The sequence below is a fragment of the Pollachius pollachius genome (genome assembly GCF_949987615.1).
Source record: "Pollachius pollachius genome assembly, chromosome: 15".
Taxonomy (NCBI): domain Eukaryota; kingdom Metazoa; phylum Chordata; class Actinopteri; order Gadiformes; family Gadidae; genus Pollachius; species Pollachius pollachius.
Genome location: NC_136948.1, coordinates 598,333 through 619,689, shown reverse-complemented (window position 1 = coordinate 619,689; position 21,357 = coordinate 598,333). Strand labels below are relative to the sequence as shown.

General features: G+C 47.4%; 1 protein-coding gene across 3 annotated transcripts in view; it reads left to right on the top strand.

Annotated features, from left to right (window-relative positions):
- The window catches only part of nrxn3a (neurexin 3a), a gene marked incomplete at its 3' end in the record, with an annotated part of 139,230 nt that overhangs the window by 25,669 nt on the left and 92,204 nt on the right, over positions 1-21,357 (top strand). For all 3 annotated transcript variants that reach the window (XM_079752065.1, XM_079752066.1, XM_079752064.1), the window contains exons 5-12: positions 2,126-2,329; positions 4,485-4,511; positions 7,081-7,200; positions 7,496-7,616; positions 8,787-9,047; positions 9,610-9,800; positions 10,135-10,308; positions 13,924-14,043. In XM_079752065.1, coding sequence (XP_079608191.1) covers positions 2,126-2,329; positions 4,485-4,511; positions 7,081-7,200; positions 7,496-7,616; positions 8,787-9,047; positions 9,610-9,800; positions 10,135-10,308; positions 13,924-14,043 — 1,218 coding nt within the window. The remainder of the gene's footprint in view (positions 1-2,125; positions 2,330-4,484; positions 4,512-7,080; positions 7,201-7,495; positions 7,617-8,786; positions 9,048-9,609; positions 9,801-10,134; positions 10,309-13,923; positions 14,044-21,357) is intronic.

Genomic DNA, 21,357 nt, shown 5'->3' with positions numbered 1-21,357 from the left:
TGAACATCAACAATTTGAATGCACTCAATCTTCAGACTGAACTCTTTCCACACTAATAGTGTTTCAATCCCAGCGTGGTGGGACTATAGATCAAGGTTTCAGGGGTCCCAGCAGTGATCGCTAGCCGTCATCAAATATCTAAATCCTTTGTGATTTGATTTGGCTTGTTCGGGTGATAAGGCCCTAAAACACACACACATGCGCACACACGCATGCCGCAGACAGACACACAGAGCAATAAAGACTTTCCATCAAATAAATATTTGAAAAAAGATATCCAAGCTGGATCTGGTGGAATTCATTGGACAGTAAGCAGTACATTATTTGAGTCGTTGCCAGCGAATGTAGAGACGTAGAGGAAATGATGGTAGCTCTACTTGGTCACTTTGACCGAGGGCTTCAGTGGCCTTGGCACATGGAGATGTAAAGTCGTACCATTGGCTGGGTCCTGTGGGACCGGCAGTGTAATGGACATCGATTGGCCAGTAAATACATGGCCAGATTGTGATTCTGCCTGCGCTCCCCAGTCCAATGTCCTTTGGACTGAATAACTCACAGACACAGTACACACTGACACACACTCAGATACTTTACTGTCCCCGCGTGTCAGCTGCAGTCCTCTGTTGATGCCTTCTTTCTGCTTATCCAGACATCGTTTAAAGCCCCTTCTGATATTTTGCGCAACACATTTGTGCCAAAATCAAAGCCATCACCGCCATCAACACCATCAACACCATCAACACCATCACCACCACCACCATCAACACCATCACCACCATCACCACCATCAACACCATCAACACCATCACCACCATCACCACCATCAACACCATCAACACCATCACCACCATCACCACCACCACCATCAACACCATCACCACCATCACCACCATCAACACCATCACCACCTTCATCAACACCACCATCACCACCATCACCACCATCACCACCACCACCACCATCACCACCACCACCACCACCACCACCATCACCACCATCAACACCATCACCACCATCACCACCACCACCATCACCACCACCACCACCATCACCACCACCACCACCATCAACACCATCAACACCATCACCACCATCAACACCATCAACACCATCACCGCCTTGCCCAAAGGGTAGATGACCTCAGGCTGCTCTGGTTGTATAAAGGCTGAGTTACAGCAGGAATGACGTGTTTTGTGTGTGTGTGTGTGTGCGTGCGTGTGCGTGTGTGTGTGTGTGTGTGTGTGTGTGTGTGTGTGTGTGTGTGTGTGTGTGTTTGCACAGTATCAGTCTCTATTCTGCCCTTCACTGCTTTTCCTCCAACTTTTATAAGTGTGGTTGCCCACAAATCCATTTTATTGGCTGTTTTCATCTTGCCAACCAAAGGAATGGAACATTGTTCTCCATCTCAGTGTTCCAGCGTCCAGAGTGTCTCTTGTGCCGGTCTCCTTGCTTTTGTCAAACATGTCAATGCTTCCTTTTGTAACGCTATCATACAGAACTTCTGGGCCAGATGAAAAGAAAAGAAAATGCCCAAATGACTCACTGAATATTCTTCTCATTTCTCCTTCCCTCGCCCTCTCTCTCACACTAGCTTGTATTTCTGTGCCTCTCTCTCTCTTTCCCGTACTCTCTCTCTCTCTCTCTCTCTCTCTCTCTCTCTCCTTGTCTCTGTCTCTCAATTCAATTAATTCAAAATACCCCGTATTGGTATGTGAAATAAACATTAACAAGTACACTGGTACAGTAAAGAAATGTATCTGGTTGTGTTGTAAATACATGATTTAGAAGCTTTGTCCAGCAGGTGGTGCTAACGATGAGTTTAGCGCAATCTGGCGGAGAAGCAGCCCTTTAATGAGTGGTTGAACTTGACCTGAAGTATTTAAATTTGGTTGGGTCGGTGGGCATTAACTTGGTGGGGGAAGTTACTCCGTTTAGTCAGGTTATTCGATGGTTACAATCTGCAACCTCACGGCAAGGTGCCACTAAATCCTCCACACTGCAGCTTTATTTAGTATCCATCCATTTTACTTTGAGTTTGTATAATTAGGGAAATGAACGTTTGCATTGTTCGTACACGGAATGTTACGGAAAGAGTTAAAGCCCAACCCTTGGTGTGTCCCGGCAGAGGCCTCGGTGCTGTCGTACGACGGCAGCATGTACATGAAGGTAGTGATGCCCACCGTGATGCACACGGAGGCGGAGGACGCCAGCCTGCGCTTCCGCTCCCAGCGCGCCTACGGTATCCTCATGGCAACCACGTCGCGCGACTCGGCCGACACGCTGCGTCTGGAGCTGGACGGCAGCCGCGTCAAGCTCACCGTCAACCTAGGTATCGTATTCCACCCGCACTCCCCACTCCCCGCCCTCACCCCACGTCCATCCAGCCATCCGTCCATCCATCACCCCCCCCCCAAACACGCACCTCACACCCCGCCATAAGATGGTGGTGGGGACCCCCTCCCCATGCCACCACAGTTCCTTTCAGATATCCCTTATTTCAACTCTCTTTTGTGCCCCATTCTCTTCATTGCTTACAACACAAATATGATATATATATATATAGAGTTATATATACCTACAGTATATCAACAGTAAATCTACAAATTGTTCATATTGTTTGCATGGATTTATACTGCAGTTCTGTGTAAAGTTAATGATAGATTGCATATTGAATCATTATTGTTGGTAGCGGTTAAGGCTCAAGTGTCTAAGAGCAAAATGTCATAATTTGTGATTCTATTTGGCTCATCTTTTGAAAAAGACACTCCACAGTCATCCATGTTCCTACTTTGAGAGCTTTTGAGGCCCAGTACAATGGCACCAAACAGACACATAGCCGTCAACACACACTGAACTGTAACCTTTTGCTATTTTTAGACTATTTCTTTCATCAACACAAAACTCTGCAGAGACTTTTTAAGACGGTCACACCATGTACAACAACTGATCTGTACTTTGTCACTCAACAGGGAAATAGAAAAAAAAAAGAGATCCCACCAATAACACCATGTATCTATAAAGAGTGTTCTTTCATTCTGTTCTTCTAATCTAGTTGTTCTTTTTTGTCGCCGACAATGCAGGCCTTTTGCCTTACACTTTTTTGAACATGTTCTTTTTGCCTTCAACTCCATTTCCCATCATGCTTTGTCAAAAGATGGTATTCACCCCTTCAAAGGCCTTCAGCCTGCGTCCCGTCAGGCGAACAGCCCGAGAACAGAGCCCAGACACCTGACAGACAGACAGCTGCCAGCCCCCACAGCTCCCCCTCTTTGTGACACTGACGGTGGCGCAAACAGGAGAGCAGCTTACTGTTAGCGCAGCTAGCTTACAGAGGAGATTAGGACATATAGACATATTTGCGATTCTCATACCAATAAAATATGTTTTTTTGCTGAAGCAATACTATTTACTTCACACAAGAATTTGTCGAACATTTCTATGTATACAGCTTAACTTTAGGATCTCGCACCATTCCTTTAACGTAAACCTTTATCTAATTCATACTTACAATAATAGCTACTCAAACTAGATTAATCTGCAAAATAAATCATACAACTCTTATAACCTAAAATCTATAGCCATGAAAGGGCTTTAAAGGCTCCTGTCCGATAGCGCGAGTGTCTTCACTCTGAGGACGCGGTGGTGTCAGCGTAGGGACCAGATTGGAGGGCCGGGGCCCTGTGCTGCTGCACGGTACTGGTGTTGATTGGGTCGAGGCTGTTCGCCCCCACTTTTCTGTTGCGGTTGACGACACATGAACCCAGCAGCCACATCGTGACCAACATAGACCCCCCAGACCGAGGCTGTTGGGGCCTCATATTGGGGGACATATTGGCTATTATGGTTCAAGAATCTAGAAACCTTTGACCAGAAGAATTTGACCAATTTGACCGATCGTTAATAAATTCTGTTCCAAAAACCTATGGCTCCAAGATTACAAGCAACCACCTCCTTCTTGCTAAATATCTGCAGTGATTTTGAAAGCCTGTTTAGCTAATGAGTTGGTGTGGAGGCTGTGGAGCCGATGGCTTTGACTCTAATCCGGAAACCAAACTTTAAGAACCAAAACGTTACAGAAAATAAAACAACTTGGGTTGGACAACTGATGTGGCTGGTACACTAAAAGCGGCCATTTTTTCCCACAATGACACAAATCGAAATAATTATTAAACCTTAAAACTGTTAAACTTTTAAAACTGTCAAAACATGTAATGGCAATTGAACATTTTAACAACATCATATCTAACCGTTTTTAATTACCCCATCATATAATATGTTTACAAATTATCTTGACTGACTGTAACGTCACTATTTACCATTACATAATATAATTATTCATTAATGTAAAAATATATATTTACAATAAAATGGCTGCCGCTCTGCATGTGGACGTCCCCGGAAGGGTGGAATTCTTGTTTTTGGATGTCTGCAGCTATAACCTTGAAGGATGCAATTTCATCTGTCATTTATTCTTCCCCATCTAGACTGTATCAGGATAAACTGTAACTCCAGTAAGTTAACACAAGTTTCATTTTGCTTTCTATGCTGATATTAATGATGATGATGACGATGATGATGATGATGATGATGATGATGATGATGATGATGATGATGATGATATGTTGATATATTTCTCAAAATGTTTTATATTTATCTAATGTTTCTTGGAAGTGTGCCGCTTTGAATCCTGGACCCCCCCCCCCCCCTCCCAACCCCAACAAAAAGTGGATGTTTGTGATATGGAAGGAGGGGTTTTGGATCGGACTGGTTGGCCCGTCAGACCAGAGTAGTAGAACACACAGAGCGCTCAGACCAGAGTAGTAGAACACACAGGGCGCTCAGACCAGAGTAGTAGAACACACAGAGCGCTCCAGACCAGAGTAGTAGAACACACGGAGCGCTCCAGACCAGAGTAGTAGAACACACAGAGCGCTCCAGACCAGAGTAGTAGAACACACGGAGCACTCCAGACCAGAGTAGTAGAACACACAGGGCGCTCCAGACCAGATTAGTAGAACTCACAGAGCGCTCCAGACCAGAGTAGCAGAACACAGAGTGGTGATTTGATAAGCGCTCCAGACCAGAGTAGCAGAACACAGAGTGGTGATTTGATAAGCGCTCCAGACCAGAGTAGCAGAACACTGAGTGGTGTTTGATAAGCGCTCCAGACCAGAGTAGCAGAACACTGAGTGGTGTTTGATAAGCGCTCCAGACCAGAGTAGCAGAACACTGAGTGGTGTTTGATAAGCGCTCCAGACCAGAGTAGCAGAACACTGAGTGGTGTTTGATAAGCGCTCCAGACCAGAGTAGCAGAACACTGAGTGGTGTTTGATAAGCGCTCCAGACCAGAGTAGCAGAACACTGAGTGGTGTTTGATAAGCGCTCCAGACCAGAGTAGTAGAACACACAGAGTGCTCCAGACCAGAGTAGCAGAACACAGAGTGGTGATTGATAATCGTTAAGGGGGTATTTCCATTTGTTCTGTTGTCTTCTCCGTTTCCCAAACATGTTAATGTTTTATGTTGATATTCTTAATCAATATATCAATCATTTTATTCAAAACAGAATATTTTATACTTATGTAACTGTATTTACAGCTTTAAATATAATTATTATTATAGATATTTATTATTTTGTTGTAAATGGTTAACATTGATTAAAGTTGCCAAAACATTTTCTTAGGTTTTGACACGATGCAAGAACAGAAAACATTTTCATAGCCACGATTAATAAATCACTGATCATGACTGCATACTGTGATTAGTATGACTATTGCAAGAATTTGTATGAAGTATGAAGATGCTGATCATACTCATAGCATAGTAAACAAGGACATCAGAGTCTTGAAAATGTTTAACTTAAGCTCCTTACAGGCATGTACAATTCCCTTTTATCTTGATAACTTTCAATATAACCAATACAAGGAAGGGATCGAAGGAGAAAGCCAGTAGAGCAATCGGAAATACTTTACCATGATTCCCGGTCATTCTGTATTCTATTCATATTGAGCATGTAGAATAGCTTTGGTTCCCTGGTTACCTTATCTCCTGCTCTCTTATCCTACCTCTCATGCTCTTGCTGTCAGGGTTTGCTGGTTCACTTCGTCTTGGATTGCTTTGACTCCTCAATAGGCCTTATATATTATTAATCCCAGACTAGTAGCAGCCGATGAATATAGAAAGAGAGTGAATTGAAACAGATTATAAAATGAAAGGATCCACAGTAGGCAAGGCAACTTTATTTATAGAACACTTTTCATACACAAGGCAGAATCAATGTGCTTCACATAAAAACATCATCATACAATAAAATACAATATTAAAAGAAAAATAGATAAGTAAAATAAAAAAAGCAAAGTTAAAAATACAATTAAAAAAGATTAGTAGTAGATAATAAATAATAAGGACATACAGACAGGCAGACGGTAGGACAGGCAGACAGCCATGCATGCAAATAGAAAGACTTGTAGACAGATGGACAGACAGGTTGACAAACAGACAGGCATGCAGACAGACAGGCCAGCAGACAGACAGACTGCCTGCTCTAGCCTATGTGGAATTCTGTATGTAGAATATCCAGCAAAAATTGAAGGAAGAAAATATGTGTAAAAAAGTAAACGCGCCACATCTCTGTGACGCTATGACTCACATCCTATTAAAACTAATACGCAAAGTGACTTAGAATTGATGTAGATGAAGAGGAATCTTCCTGAAATAATTTTCATATCCTATGATGAGTGAAAAGCAATTCATTTGTTTTTCTTTACAAGATACTCTTCCCATATATATTAGTATCCACCTATCAAATAAATGTGGTTTAATTGACTTATTTTAAACAATGCAGATGTTAACACAACAAATATCTTGAACTTGTGCAAAATTTGCTCTTCATTATGAAACCAATCCTTTATTTTCCTCAGCCTCTTGAATAACTATCGGGAAAACAACGATAAAAATACGAAAATAAGCATGCCAAATTTAAGAGAACTGAACAACATTGACAAACAAACTTATGGGGAAAACAAAGGTTTGGTTGAACCCAAAGGATGATTTTAACTTTGTAACTGACCATCGTTCTCAGGCAAAGGACCAGAGACTCTGTATGCCGGGCAAAAACTCAATGATAATGAGTGGCACACGGTCCGCGTGGTCCGCAGAGGGAAACTCTACAAGCTTACGGTTGACGATGATGTAGCAGAAGGTACTTCACTGATAAGGGTTCAATGCTTCTTTAGTGGCCTGAGTCAGCCCCGCTGGCTCTCCTGGCTGTTATTGTTGCCCCTACTATTGATTACCACATTCCTCTAGTATCCTCAAACTCAATACAGAAGTAGCACAAATGCAGTTGGATGCATACAATTAATTTCAACATTTAAGTCTAAATCTATAAAAGCCTCCTGTAAGCCCGGGCTCCCCTACTGCCTTAGTGTTCTCTACTTCCTTTGTGTTGTGCTTCTTTTTTCAACCCCTCCCCTCCACCACCTTCCCGCCCCCAGGGCAGATGGCGGGCGACCACACTCGCCTGGAGTTCCACAACATCGAGACGGGCATCATGACGGAGCGCCGCTTTGTCTCCAGCATCCCTTCCAGCTTCATCGGCCACCTGCAGAGCCTCAGGTACCCTGACCCCTGACCCTGACCCTAACCCTGACCCCTGACCCCTGACCCTGACCCCTGACCCTGACCCCTGACCCTAACCCTGACCCCTGACCCTGACCCCTGACCTTAACCCATCCCCTCCAGCTTCATCGGCCACCTGCAGAGCCTCAGGTACCCTGACCCCTGACCCTGACCCTGACCCTGACCCCTGACCCTTGACCCTGACCCTAACCCTGACCCTAACCCCTGACCCCTGACCCTAAACCTGAACCTAACCCTGACCCCTGACCCTAAACCTGACCCCTGACCCTAACCCTGAACCTAACCCTGACCCTCACCCTGTCCCCTGACCCTAACCCTGACCCCTGACCCTAACTCTGACCCTCACCCTGACCCTCACCCTGACCCCTGACCCTAACCCTGAACCTAACCCTGACCCTAACCCTGAACCTAACCCTGACCCCTGACCCTAACCCTGAACCTAACCCTGACCCTCACCCTGACCCCTTACCCTAAACCTGAACCTAACCCTGACCCCTGACCCTAACTCTGACCCTCACCCTGACCCCTGACCCTAAACCTGAACCTAACCCTGACCCCTGACCCTAAACCTGACCCCTGACCCTAAACCTGACCCCTGACCCTAAACCTGAACCTAACCCTGACCCCTGACCCTAAACCTGACCCTAACCCTGACCCTCACCCTGACCCCTGACCCTAAACCTGACCCTAACCCTGACCCTCACCCTGACCCTAAACCTGAACCTAACCCTGACCCCAACCCTGACCCTAACCCTGACCCCTGACCCTAAACCTGACCCTAACCCTGACCCTCACCCTTAACCTGATCCCAACCCTGACCCCAACCCTGACCCTAACCCTGACCCCTGACCCTAAACCTGACTCTAACCCTGACCCTCACCCTAAACCTGACCCCAACCCTGACCCTAACCCTGACCCCTGACCCTAACTCTGACCCTCACCCTGACCCCTGACCCTAAACGTGACCCTAACCCTGACCCTCACCCTAACCGTAACCCTGACCCCTGACCCTAACCCTAACTCTATCAGCAACAGCAAATTAATCAATCCAGAATGTCTGTCTTGTATCGGTGTTCCAAACAGAAAATAATTGAGGTTACTAGAGTAAGTAGAGGCAGTTGATGACGCGTGTGGACCCCCTCACAGGTTCAATGGTATGTTCTACATCGATCTGTGTAAGAACGGCGACATCGACTACTGCGAGCTCAACGCCCGCTTCGGCGTGCGATCCATCATCGCCGACCCCGTAACCTTCAAGAGCAAGAGCAGCTACCTGAGCCTTGCTACGCTGCAGGCCTACACCTCCATGCATCTCTTCTTCCAGTTCAAGACCACCTCCCCCGACGGCTTCATCCTCTTCAACTCGGGCGACGGCAACGACTTCATCGCCGTGGAGCTGGTGAAAGGGTGAGAGGTCACAGGCGGGACGCTCGCTAATCGTTGTGTCCTCCCAATATGGTTTATGCATGTCTGAAGCGATAACCTTGAAGGATGCAATTTGAACACACACGCACGCAGAAATGCGATATCCATTTTTAAGCTATGGGACAGTGACGTAGTTGGAGCCATATTTATAGGTGATAAGGTGTTTTCATTACAGCATGACTAGGGGTGCTGTTCTGCTCATTTGATCACGTTGTAAAGGTCTGGTCGATCAATAACATTGCTTGGTCGGAGCCACATGTTTTATAGTAAACAATAGTTACATCAAGGCTAAAAGAAACAAACTAACATCTTCTAACCCAGATCAGAAGGGTTCTTCATCCCAGATGGAGCTCTTACAGCGCTGAACACCTGGTGAAACCTGGTGCTGTCCAGCTGTTTTCAGCTGGAAGGCTCCACAACCTTTGTGTGTGTGCCAGTTGTGTACTGCTCACTCTGCGACGCACACTCTGCATTACAGTCTGCACATCACAGTCGGCCCTCAGTCCTCCAACATGCCTGCTGCTTGTTGTGTTCGGCGCTGCAGGTACATCCACTACGTGTTTGACCTGGGGAATGGGCCCAACCTCATCAAGGGAAAGAGCGACATGGCCCTTAACGACAACCAATGGCACAACGTGGTCATCACCCGGGACAACAGCAACACCCACACGCTGAAGGTCGACGCCACGGCAACGAGCCAGAGCATCAATGGCGCCAAGAACCTCGACCTGAAAGGTAAGCTGAGGGAGATGTCTGCTATAGTGAGGGTGAACAGATTAACGTTGAGATGAATCGAGGTGCCTTTCTGAACGATGTATAGTGCCATCTAAAGATTTAAAATCAATACTGATCTTCAAAATGTATGAATGCGTGTGTGTGTTGTGTGAAGTGTGCTCACTGTGGAGATAAACTCGGATAACACCGGTATCAATATCTGAAGAGACCGTTGTTTCTGCCCCGCCCCCTCCCTGTCGGCCCCGCCCCCTCCCTGTCTGCCCCGCCCCCTCCCTGTCGGCCCCTCCCCCTCCCTGTCGGCCCCTCCCCCTCCCTGTCGGCCCCGCCCCTCCAGGAGACCTGTTCATCGCGGGCCTGGGCCCTGGGATGTACAGCAGCCTGCCCAAGCTGGTGGCGTCGCGGGAGGGGTTCCAGGGCTGCCTGGCCTCCGTGGACCTGAACGGCCGGCTGCCCGACCTGCTGAGCGACGCGCTGTTCCGCAGCGGGCAGATCGAGCGCGGCTGCGAAGGTACGCCCTCCCTCCGCGCCGTGTCCGACTCCGACCCCGACTTCGGCTTCTACAAGCTGAACCTCGGCGCCAACGGCAGCGCGGGGGGACCCTTCTTCCTGCTCAACGCTAACAGCAGCGCGGCGGCGGCGCTGGGCCCGGGGCCCGGCCGGGGCCACGGAACCGGGCTGCTCGCTGCCGCACTGCTGGCGTCGCTCGCCATCCTCTGAGTAGAGACCAGCCCGTCAGCAGGCAGCAAGCAGCCAGTCACACTCTGTCCGCTGCGGTCACCGGGGCAATGATGTCATAAACTTACTAATCAACATCATCATCCTCATCAGCGTCATCTTCATCATCATCATCATCATCATCATCATCATCACCCCATCCCGATCGCTATCAGGCCCCTGGGGACCGGCCACACCAAACTACACACACTACACAACTACACAACACAAAGTCAGGTGCCGCATGTTGTTTTTTGGTGTCCAATATGCTGTTGCTCTCCGAACAGAGGTAAGAGCCATGAAAATGTTTCTAATGTACATCACAAGCGTCCATGCCTCCCACATCCCAGTGAACCACCTGATTGTACCGCCTCGTTCATGTGTTTTATAGCTGCTGGATACCAGTTAGAGTTATACTGAACCATCATCGCCAAACCTGAGCCCAGCGCTGACATATTAAAACCTTAGAGTCTGCATCTACATTACAATTAAAACAATCCAATAGGAAGAATATCAAGATATGATGATGGAACGTGCATGTTCTCTACAAACAATGGATAACGTAGCTGTCAGTGAGCAATGGAGAGGCCCCCCTTCCTCTTACCGTGCGGTATGTCCACGAAGAAAAAGACGGTTGCCAAGGGTTCAGTGCGTTGTGTGTGGTTTTCTAATTGTCAAAGTGTGTGTCCACGTCCGGCCGCCCATGACCGGGCTGCTGAGACCTTCTGCTTAGGAAGCAGAACCCATCGTGAACAATAGGTGTCCATTTGAACGTGCAATGCATGCATCACCTCATCTCTTATTGTTAGTTTTTCCAGTTTATTCCTCAGTCTGCTCTGCTTTGCATGTTCGTCCTTTTCTTTAAACTTTTATTTCAAGGGAATGTTTTTTTTGTTTGTCTCTCTCAACATATTTTTGAGTTCTTCATAGACTCTGTATTGTTTGTATTTGTTTGTCATTTGCAACTTCACGTCAGTAGTGATTAAATTAAGAAAGAACAACCTCATGTTTGTTTTCTCTAGACACATGTAATTTAATATGCTGTATATGCTGCAGGAAAAAAAATGGTAAATTCATTTATTTTTCAAATAAAACGTCATAAATCATGTTTTGTTTCATTTGTATTGTCTACTGTCATTTCCATTGTAAGAAGTCATTTTTATGTTTGCCTGTATGCTTCCATTAACTCTCAGCTTCTTCATATAAATGTACAGTGTAAACAATGTTCAATATATTAGTTGTTCTACCAGAACAAATGCAGTCGCAGCGATTGTATACAATGTATTACCGACGAGTACATTGCAATTATTCCTCATCCTTTGCAGCTGAAACAACCATCGAATCAGTTCCGTGACTGAGCACCGCTCCACTGGGTGTAATTCGCCTTCTCAATCACTAGATGGCGGTGGCGTTTAATGGAATGAACCACGATAGTTCCAACAAAGCGGACGTTGTGCAGCAAAAAAGCTGTTTGCTCCCAAAACACGACAAAGTGACCTTTTAAAGTTTAAACCTTATTAATTTATATTTCCTGCCTCAACCAAACTAAGATGATAATGACCTTTAATACTGTGCCATATTGAACATCGCTTCATGAAAGGATGTATTTCACAGCGGTGCAGGTAAGGACACGTGCATTTAGATCAGGGCGTTTAGCAGACGCTTTTATCCAGAGCGACTTTCAATAAGTAAATTTGTCATAAGAAGGAGAAACAACAATATATCGCTGTCGGTACAGTAGGGCTGTTCATAGAACCAAGTGCCAAGCACTAACAATCACTAGGTTAACCCATTCCCCGTACACAACACAGACAGCTAGGATAGGATGCTACACGATGCTAAGTACTGCACGAGGTACAAGGAGGAGGGGGAAGGCCTACAGGTGAACTCTGAGGACAGGTGAGGAGCGGCACAGGGGGAAAGCACTGGTCAGGTTATGGAGCAGCATCGTAAATCCTTTGACCTTGGTCCAGTAATGGTGAACTCATCAGCAATGCCACTAAACCGTAGAACTGAAGACTGAGATGAACCAGATCAAACCTTCAGGGACTCAACATCTGCGGGAGGAGAGTCAGTGTTGAGTTTGTTAATGTTGAGAGACAAAATACCACGTCCTGCAAACAGGGAGTACGTATAGTGCACTAATATAGGCATACAACGAGCCATACCGCTTTAAAGCCGTACCGTCGGAATAACCACAGACTTCTAGCTGGGCCCCAGTTCTGGTGGGTCTGAACTCCTCTCCCAAAGCTACCAGAGCTCTTGAGGAATCGAGAAGCTTGAGCCTGTATCCAGTTGAGCTTCGTCAACCAGGGAGTTAACATTGTTACCTCTGAACTATGTCCCTGCGTCACCAATAGAAGACATTTATTTTTTTTTACAGCGCGCTATTGGCATAGCATAATAATTACTATGTGTGTGTGTGTGTGTGTATATATATGTATATATATATATATATGCCAACCTTTTATCGCCTGTATTAGCCCCGTTTATGCTAATGATGTGGCTGAACAGAAAGTGGTGGCGATGGTCGACCGTCAATTCAATTCAATTCAATTCAATTTTATTTGTATAGCCCTTAATCACCATTTCAGTCTCAAAGGGCTTAACAAGTCAAAGCTCTTTGGCACTGACGCACACATACACACACGCACAAACAAGGGTAATGTAACACAAATAGCAACACTCCTTAAAACACAAAACTGACACGCATTATTCCAACATTACTGGCCGTTTGGTTATCAATGAGGTCAAGCAAAGCTTTGCATACAACCAATGGGTACACTGGGCTGTTTACTCATCACAGCATTTTCATTAGACAACCACACGATCCAACCTCTATCCATCACCACCATTACCATACAGTCAGCAAACCAGGCAGTGCAGAACAGTTTTAGGAAAAGTTGAGGTCCCAGGAAAATGATAATGAACTTATTTTTAGTATGCTTTTAGTATACATGTGTTCTCCTCCATATAATAACACATTATTAAGAATGTAAAACTGTAAACCCTATAATCATAAACTGATGTTGAAGATTCCCGACCTTCGGGGCTGAGCGGTTTAAGACACGCCAGGCAACTAGAATACGGATAGGAACCCTTTCGTCCGGTCCCGGAGGTGTTTCGTCCGTCAGTGGGTCCGGGGCCTCTGAGCTTAGGAACCCGGAGTGCTCCGGGAGAGACGGAGCAATACCACCGGAACTCGAGGCGGCAGTATAGAGTCAGAAGTCAGACCATTCGCGAAAATAGATAGAGTAGTATAATATCTGATATTTATATATATTGTGTTTAACAATTTATACTTATTATACTGTATACCTGACCTTTTTATTTTATTGTTCACCGGATCCGACTTTCGTCCGGATCCGGAGGTATGAATCGGCCTTAAGTCTGCCCCCCCCCCCCGCAGGTCCCAGCACCACCTGCCAGGAGGACTCCTGTGCCAACATGGGCATCTGCATTCAGCAGTGGGAGAACTACACCTGTGACTGCTCCATGACCTCCTACACCGGAACACAGTGCAACGACCGTGAGTACCTCTCATTCCCCCTCTGGAGCGCTTCACTGCACGCTGACCACGTACACGCCAGTCTGCAGATGTGCACGGTGACCACATGCACACCAGTGTGCAGATGTACACGCTGACCACGTGCACGCCAGTCTGCAGATGTACACGCTGACCACATGCACACCAGTGTGCAGATGTACACGCTGACCACGTGCACACCAGTCTGCAGATGTGCACGGTGACCACATGCACACCAGCTGTGCAGATGTGCACGGTGACCATGTGCACACCAGTGTGCAGATGTGCACGGTGACCACATGCACACCAGCTGTTGTGAAAGTACATGAAGGAAGAAGCCAATAAAGATGATCTGAATCGTGATTGACCTTACACACCCAAATACGACATGCACACGTATGCATTGAACACAAACATGCACACAAAAACACACACACACTCACACAAAAACACACACACGCACACAAAACCACGCACACGTGCACACACACGCACACAAAAACACATATAGTTGAAATACATAAAGATGGAGAGAGGAGTATGACTTCATCTCATCTATTTCCCTGTCAGACACGCCACACCAGACCCGATTACAAAACACCTGCACTGTGAAGCAACCACGTGCACACATTCACACATAGACGCGTGCGCACATAGACACATCCACTGCCCCGGCCTCCATAGGTAAGGTCTTATCTGTTCTCCCTGATGGAGACCTGGAGGAAACTCCCTGGAAGGTAAGCATTCAGTCCGAATATTTCCGCCAGTCCCATGCTGCTGTGGCCTTGAAGACCGTTCTGCCAGCATGGTCCTGAGAGTTTGGGCCGTAGTAGTGAACTGGTAGAGAGGTGTACGAGCTGCCCCCCCGTCCCCTGCTGAGCCCTGAGGGAGTAGTCCCTTCAGCCCCACCCCCTGCCAGCTCCTCTCTGAGTTTAAAAGAAGAGCAGCAGATAGTTGGAGTGTTCGGGGTGGGGGGGTGGTGGACGGGGATAGGGTGGTGGGGGGGTGAAGGCTGATGTACCTGCTATTGAAACACTGTCCCAGGGGGGTCTTCGGGCCCCCCTCACAGGGCAGTGGATGGAGGTGTGAGTGACAGGGCCCTCATCTCAACAGGCGGCCTAAGGCCCCGCCCACTTGGAGCGGATTGGTCTTGTGCGTTCGGGCCGACCGTCCAGACGGATCCGGTGCCCGAAAACACCCTTTTCTGAAACCCGGTCCCAGGGTGGTTCCAATAAAAACGGACCTATGCAGTTTCGTGTTCGGATTCGTGTGGACGCCTGAAACGCAAACGATGACGACATCGCCCCCCCACCAGCTATTTCATTTTCTATTTGTATTCTTTTTGTAGCTTTAAATACTGCCCCTTGCTACATTTAATTACTAACTCTACATTGAAAAGTATTTCTGCTCATCTAAAAGGTTTAATCTCCTCGACTGAATGTTTGTATACAGCTGGTTTGTGCAGGCTGTATGGCGCAGGCTTGATGCGCTCCACTATTTTTTGTGGAGAACCAGCACCTTGAATATTTACTACAGCGTTTCTACAGCTCGATGCTTTCGCAATGAGTCCGTCTTTACGGAGATATTCCTGAAACGCATCAAAAGAAAACTCTCTCAGGCATTTACAACAACAGGATGATAACTTTACAACCTTCCCTCCCTCCTTACCCTGAAGCCTTCTAATGTGTAATGAAGCATTTCCCGAAAAGTTCCCGAAGCCCGGAGCGCATTCTAATGCATCTAGAACGATCATTTTGAACAAGAAGCGAGCTTGCCGAATCCCAATGTGTGGTGATGGGGACAGTGGAGGTGTGGCCTGTGTCACTAAGGGCGGGGCCGTTTGACTCACCTAGAGGGGGGACCGAGAACCCTGAGAAGTGATTGGTCCACTGGTTCCCCCCCCCCAGGACCACTAGGAGTGTAGTGGAACAAGGAATGGCATAAGGAACATGACCACAAAGACCAAAGCACCGAGATAACTCATTGGGGTGAATTGCAGCGGCGGTTGTGATAAAGGGTCAGAGTGGTGCTGTGGGACGATCCTGAGCTGTATTGGATATAGTAGTTCTGCTCTGCGCTCTTATCTGCACCCACAAGCTCTCTCTCCCTCTTGCTCACCCTCACTCTCTCTCACCCTCCCCTCTTTGTCTCTCTCACCCTCCCCTCTCTCTCACTCTCTCTCACCCTCCCCTCTCTCTCTTTCTCTCACCCTCTCACTCTCCCTCAGAGTTAAGTTACACATCTAATATCTTGGCCCAAACACAGCAGGCCCGTCTGAACAGTAACATTTGTTTGAAAGGCAATTTTGTCAACTTTTTAGGAGCGGAGCTTTCCAGTGTGAAGGGAAATGTTTGTTAATATGTATGTGGATTTAAGATGTTTTAATTTTACATTGAAGTAAATTCCTCTTTCACTCCTGTTCCGTTGCGGTGGTTTGTTTGGCTGCACACGTCTTTAATTGGTCACTAGGGGGCAGTGGAATGTCGCACAGTGGAATGTGGAACCGTGGGGATTACCTAACACCCATAAGGGAACACGCTCACACTTTACGTTGCTTACACCCATTACGTTGCTTACACCCATAAGGGAACACGCTCACACTTTACTTTGCTCACTTGTCTCATGTTTCCCACCACAAAAAATAATCGGTTCTGTAACAAGATTTAGCTTTTGCATCCCCTGCAACATTTAACCCATAAAATATGGAGATTATGAAATAGAATGCAATGTTTTTAGCACTGAACCAGATTCTGCAGTGTTTTTACACCCAGATCAGAGTGGGAGCTTCCACTTCTTGCCATTCCCATCTTTGGTTAACCCCGATAACAATTTGCATATATTTGCATACATGACTGTGATAGTTTCATTCCACCATGACATTATGCATCACCAACTGACATGGCAAGGAAGAACAGAGTAGCTCCTACACAAATATAAACGACCAGACCAATGAAAACACTGTTAAAGAAAAGATGGTAATCTATCAAAGAAAGAGTTCTGAAGAAGAGATTACCGTGAAGAGTGCAAAAAGTGCCGGAACAGAAAAAGGTGCTTATTATTTGGCTTAGTCTGTTTTAAAAAGGGCTATTTATAACGCTTATCATTTTCAATAATGGAAGACATCTTCACAAGTTCACTGTCGTCACTTTAGGCAATTGAACTTCCTTCAAGGTAACTACCTTCTGGCAGTTCATCAGAAATAGCACAAAAAATAACTTCTTTGCAAGGGATTGGCAACCAACTGTAATCCAGGAAGTCTAGCTCCGAGCATCAACGCACACTCATCACACGCACGCACGCATGCACGCACGCACACAGCCACCCACACACACACACTCACACACAAAAACACAGACACACACGCACACACATGGTTGTGGTTCTTCAGTGGTGGGATTGAGCGTTTCAGTGAAGAGATTAGCCCGCCAGGTTTCTCCGCTGCAGGTAATCCGTAATCATTGTGAGGGTGATAATCTAGGAGATAGGGAAGCTTTGGAGACCTGGCCATCTTGTTTGAACCCTGTGGGGAGAAAGTGCAGACATCTCAAGAGACTCCTAGGTCCTGGGCAGTACCTTGATGTTTTCCACACACACACACACACACACACACACACACACACACACACACACACACACACACACACACACACACACACACACACACACACACACACACACACACACACACACACACACACACACACACACACACACACACCAAACAAACCCTGTAAAACAACCACACTGAGCTGTGTGTGTGCAGCTCAGTGTTGCAGCAGCGCTAATGCTCAGTGTTCTTCCTCTTCCCTCTGTGTTCCCTGTTGTGCGCGTTGTGCAGCGCTGTGTTCATTTCAAGGTCTTGTGCGCTCGCCTGTTGTTCGGCGAGCCACAGTGAGTCGCCCACGGCCCGCTGACAAGTCTCATTACTCAGTGGCTGTAATTGAATTAGCTCTCTGCCATCATTCAACCCTCCAAAGGTCACGCAGGCTTTTGTTCACAGATAAGACAAATAAACAAATAAATAAATACAGTGGTGGGGATTGTCCTCTCGGGCAGCAGGCCGGTACACCACGGAAGACTTTCATTGTGTGTGTGACTGTGAAATTGTGAAATCACCTTGGCTTCTCCGCTCTTAATTTCCTCCTATTGGTCTATCTCACTCTCTGTCGCCACTCAAAATCCCACGCCGAGACTCCATGAGGCTCCAAAATAAAAGCCCAGGAGTCGAAGAAAGGACATGTCCTTAAGCTGCTCTTCGTGCTGCTTCTCCCAGAGCAGGCAGTCTCAAAGCCAGCAAACCCGTGCCTATTTGATAATGCAAAGGCCAGGCCATCCTTGAGGGCTGTTGGAGATCTGAACCCCAGTTTGGCAGACTAGACCAGGGAGGACCACAAGCCACAACAATGGCTCCTCCTGGCAGTTTGTTTTGTTAGCGTTGGCACTAGCTCCAGCAGCACCGTGTCCCCACTGAGACGCACGCCCCCTGGAAACATCCAGAGTCCCCTGGAGACATCCAGAGTCCCCTGGAGACATCCACAGTGTCCTGGAAACATCCAGAGTCCCCTGGAAACATCCAGAGGGTCCTGGAAACATCCAGAGTCCTGGAAACATCCAGAGTCCCCTGGAGACATCCAGAGTCCCCTGGAGACATCCACAGTGTCCTGGAAACATCCAGAGTCCCCTGGAAACATCCAGAGGGTCCTGGAAACATCCAGAGTCCTGGAAACATCCAGAGTCCCCTGGAGACATCCACAGTGTCCTGGAAACATCCAGAGTCCCCTGGAGACATCCACAGTGTCCTGGAAACATCCAGAGTCCTGGAGACATCCAGAGTCCCCTGGAAACATCCAGAGTCTCCGTGCAGCTGGCTGGAGGCTGGTGTCCAGTGAGCCGCTCCGCTGACCCGCCGGTGGGTCAGGGGGGCACCGTGCATACGCTCTGTGGGGGCCGTCCACGGGGAGGGGGGGGACATGCGCACAAGCGTTATGGACGCACACGGCACCCCTCCCACACACGGGACCCCTCCCACACACGGGACCCCTCCCACACACGGGACCCCTCCCACACACGGGACCCCTCCCACACACGGCACCCCTCCCACACACGGGACCCCTCCCACACACGGGACCCCTCCCACACACGGGACCCCTCCCACACACGGGACCCCTCCCACACACGGGACCCCTCCCACACACGGGACCCCTCCCACACACGGGACCCCTCCCACACACGGCTTTCCGTTCAAATCAACGTCTGATGCAGGGGAGTTCCGGCTGAATGAAGTGTCACAGCATTTGGGCTTGCACAGCAACAAACCTATCGTACTTCCATTACTCTCCATTGCTTGGAGTAAGTTAGCTCTATCTTATCTAGGCAAGAGCTATTGATTTGTAATTTATATTTTCCTCCAGCACTATTACCATACCAAGGTACCGACTTGGAAATAAAGATGTTAACAGTGCTTGCTGTTTCCTTAGTTATGCCCATGTCTACCGACAGTACCAGCTCAACTCGCCTTGACTTAGACCGCCTTTTCTTGCGTTTCGAACACCAAAATGAGGTACCTCTTACTTTTTTAGTCTCAACTTTGTCGAGGTTCCAAGAGAGCTGATCTGATACTTTTGTGTGATGTTAACAGGCTGCTGGCCACTGATTGGCCAGAGAGTGACGCCACTGGACGGGTTATGATGAGCGCGACGTCCGAGCCTGACACCCGGCATCTTTAAATACTACTAGCATCGGTGTTCAGTCAACAATAGTGATTGATTATTAACATTGCCAGGATCAGCGCACAAGAACACGACGTGGACAGTGACAGAGGTGGAGACTCTCCTGTGCCAAGCCCTGTCTGTCTGTGTGTTGCGTGGATAAGTACGTCATTGCTGTTTCGCGCATGCGTGCTATGAAGACCCGCCCACGTTGAAGTGGTACTTTATTCTAGATGGAAACACGACGTGCCTGGAACCAAACCAAGTCGTGCCACGCTAAGTCATGGCGAGTTGAGCTGGCACTGTTGCTGGAAAAGAGGCATTATAGCCAAAGGCTTCGAATCAAAACCAAAATGAGAGGAATCGAACAGAGAACTTGGTTGCTGTTGTTTGTTATCAATGTTGGATGTCATATCACGTATAGGTGTGCTGGACTGATCTTCCGAGGACATAATGATTTTAGCCGGCGTTGTATATAAATTTGACATGTTAGAGTATATATTTGCTTTATTTTTACATTAACCTCTCTCAGGCCCACCAGTAAGACCCCCTGTCAAGTTTTTCCCACAAAAAAGTATAAAAAAGTAAAGCATTTTTTATTTTTATTATTATTTACCACAATTCACAAGACAAGGTCATAAATTCAGCTTGTCCCCAGAGAATAAATGACTTCATTTTGTGTGCCGGTCAGAAGTGCACGAAACTCATTGGAAATGGCGTCACCCTCCCTCTCTCTCATTTCAACAGTGTTGTGAGGACTCTCGCCCCCCCGATGTTTCTTTCTGTCTGCCTCCATTTGACCTCAGAGGTTGAAAGCAGCAGGGTTTTGTTTTTCTACAGATTGGGAGAAATCAATTTCTAAGGTTAACCTCAAATATTACCCCATTCTCCTCAAGACAACGCGCGCGCGTTTCTGTGGCATGCTTTGCGTTCTGATTGAGGGAGATCCAACGTGGTCGTGAGACGACTATTGGTTAAGGAGCAAAGGATATTCTATGGTTACTCTTTGATAATGAATTGTGAAGGCCTTAATGGACTTCTCTCTGTGTTCTGAGGGATAAGGTGTGGCTGTGTGTCAGAGTCCAGGGTTTAATGGACTACACACACGTGATTAATGATAGGAGGAACAACAAGTCAGATATCCTGCTTCAGCCTCACGAGTGAAGGGTCTTTTTTTGTACAACGTGAGCACCACCAAGCTCGCTCGCTCTCTCTCTCTCTCTCTCGCGGCTCTCTGCCCCTCCTACGTCACACGGCAGCAGATCTGTGAGGGGGGTGCAGACAGCCGAGTGGGAGATAAACTTCCCGCCAGAGTTCAAATCCATCAGTGGAGCTGTCAGAAGGCTTATGAAGGCAAGGCGGACGAGTGATGGAGTGGGACGATAAGAGAGGAAATGACCTCACGAGACGGAGTGCCCGCCGCCGCCGCAGGGCTGCGCTCGGAGATGGACTCTGATGCGGCGCAGGAAATATGACACTGCGTCTTTCACGTCTGTGATGGGTCCTATCATGGGTGCTCCACCTGTGGGGGTGCTCCACCTGTGACGGGTGCTCCGATTGTGATGGGTGCTATGATGGGTGCTATGATGGGTGCTATGATGGGTGCTAT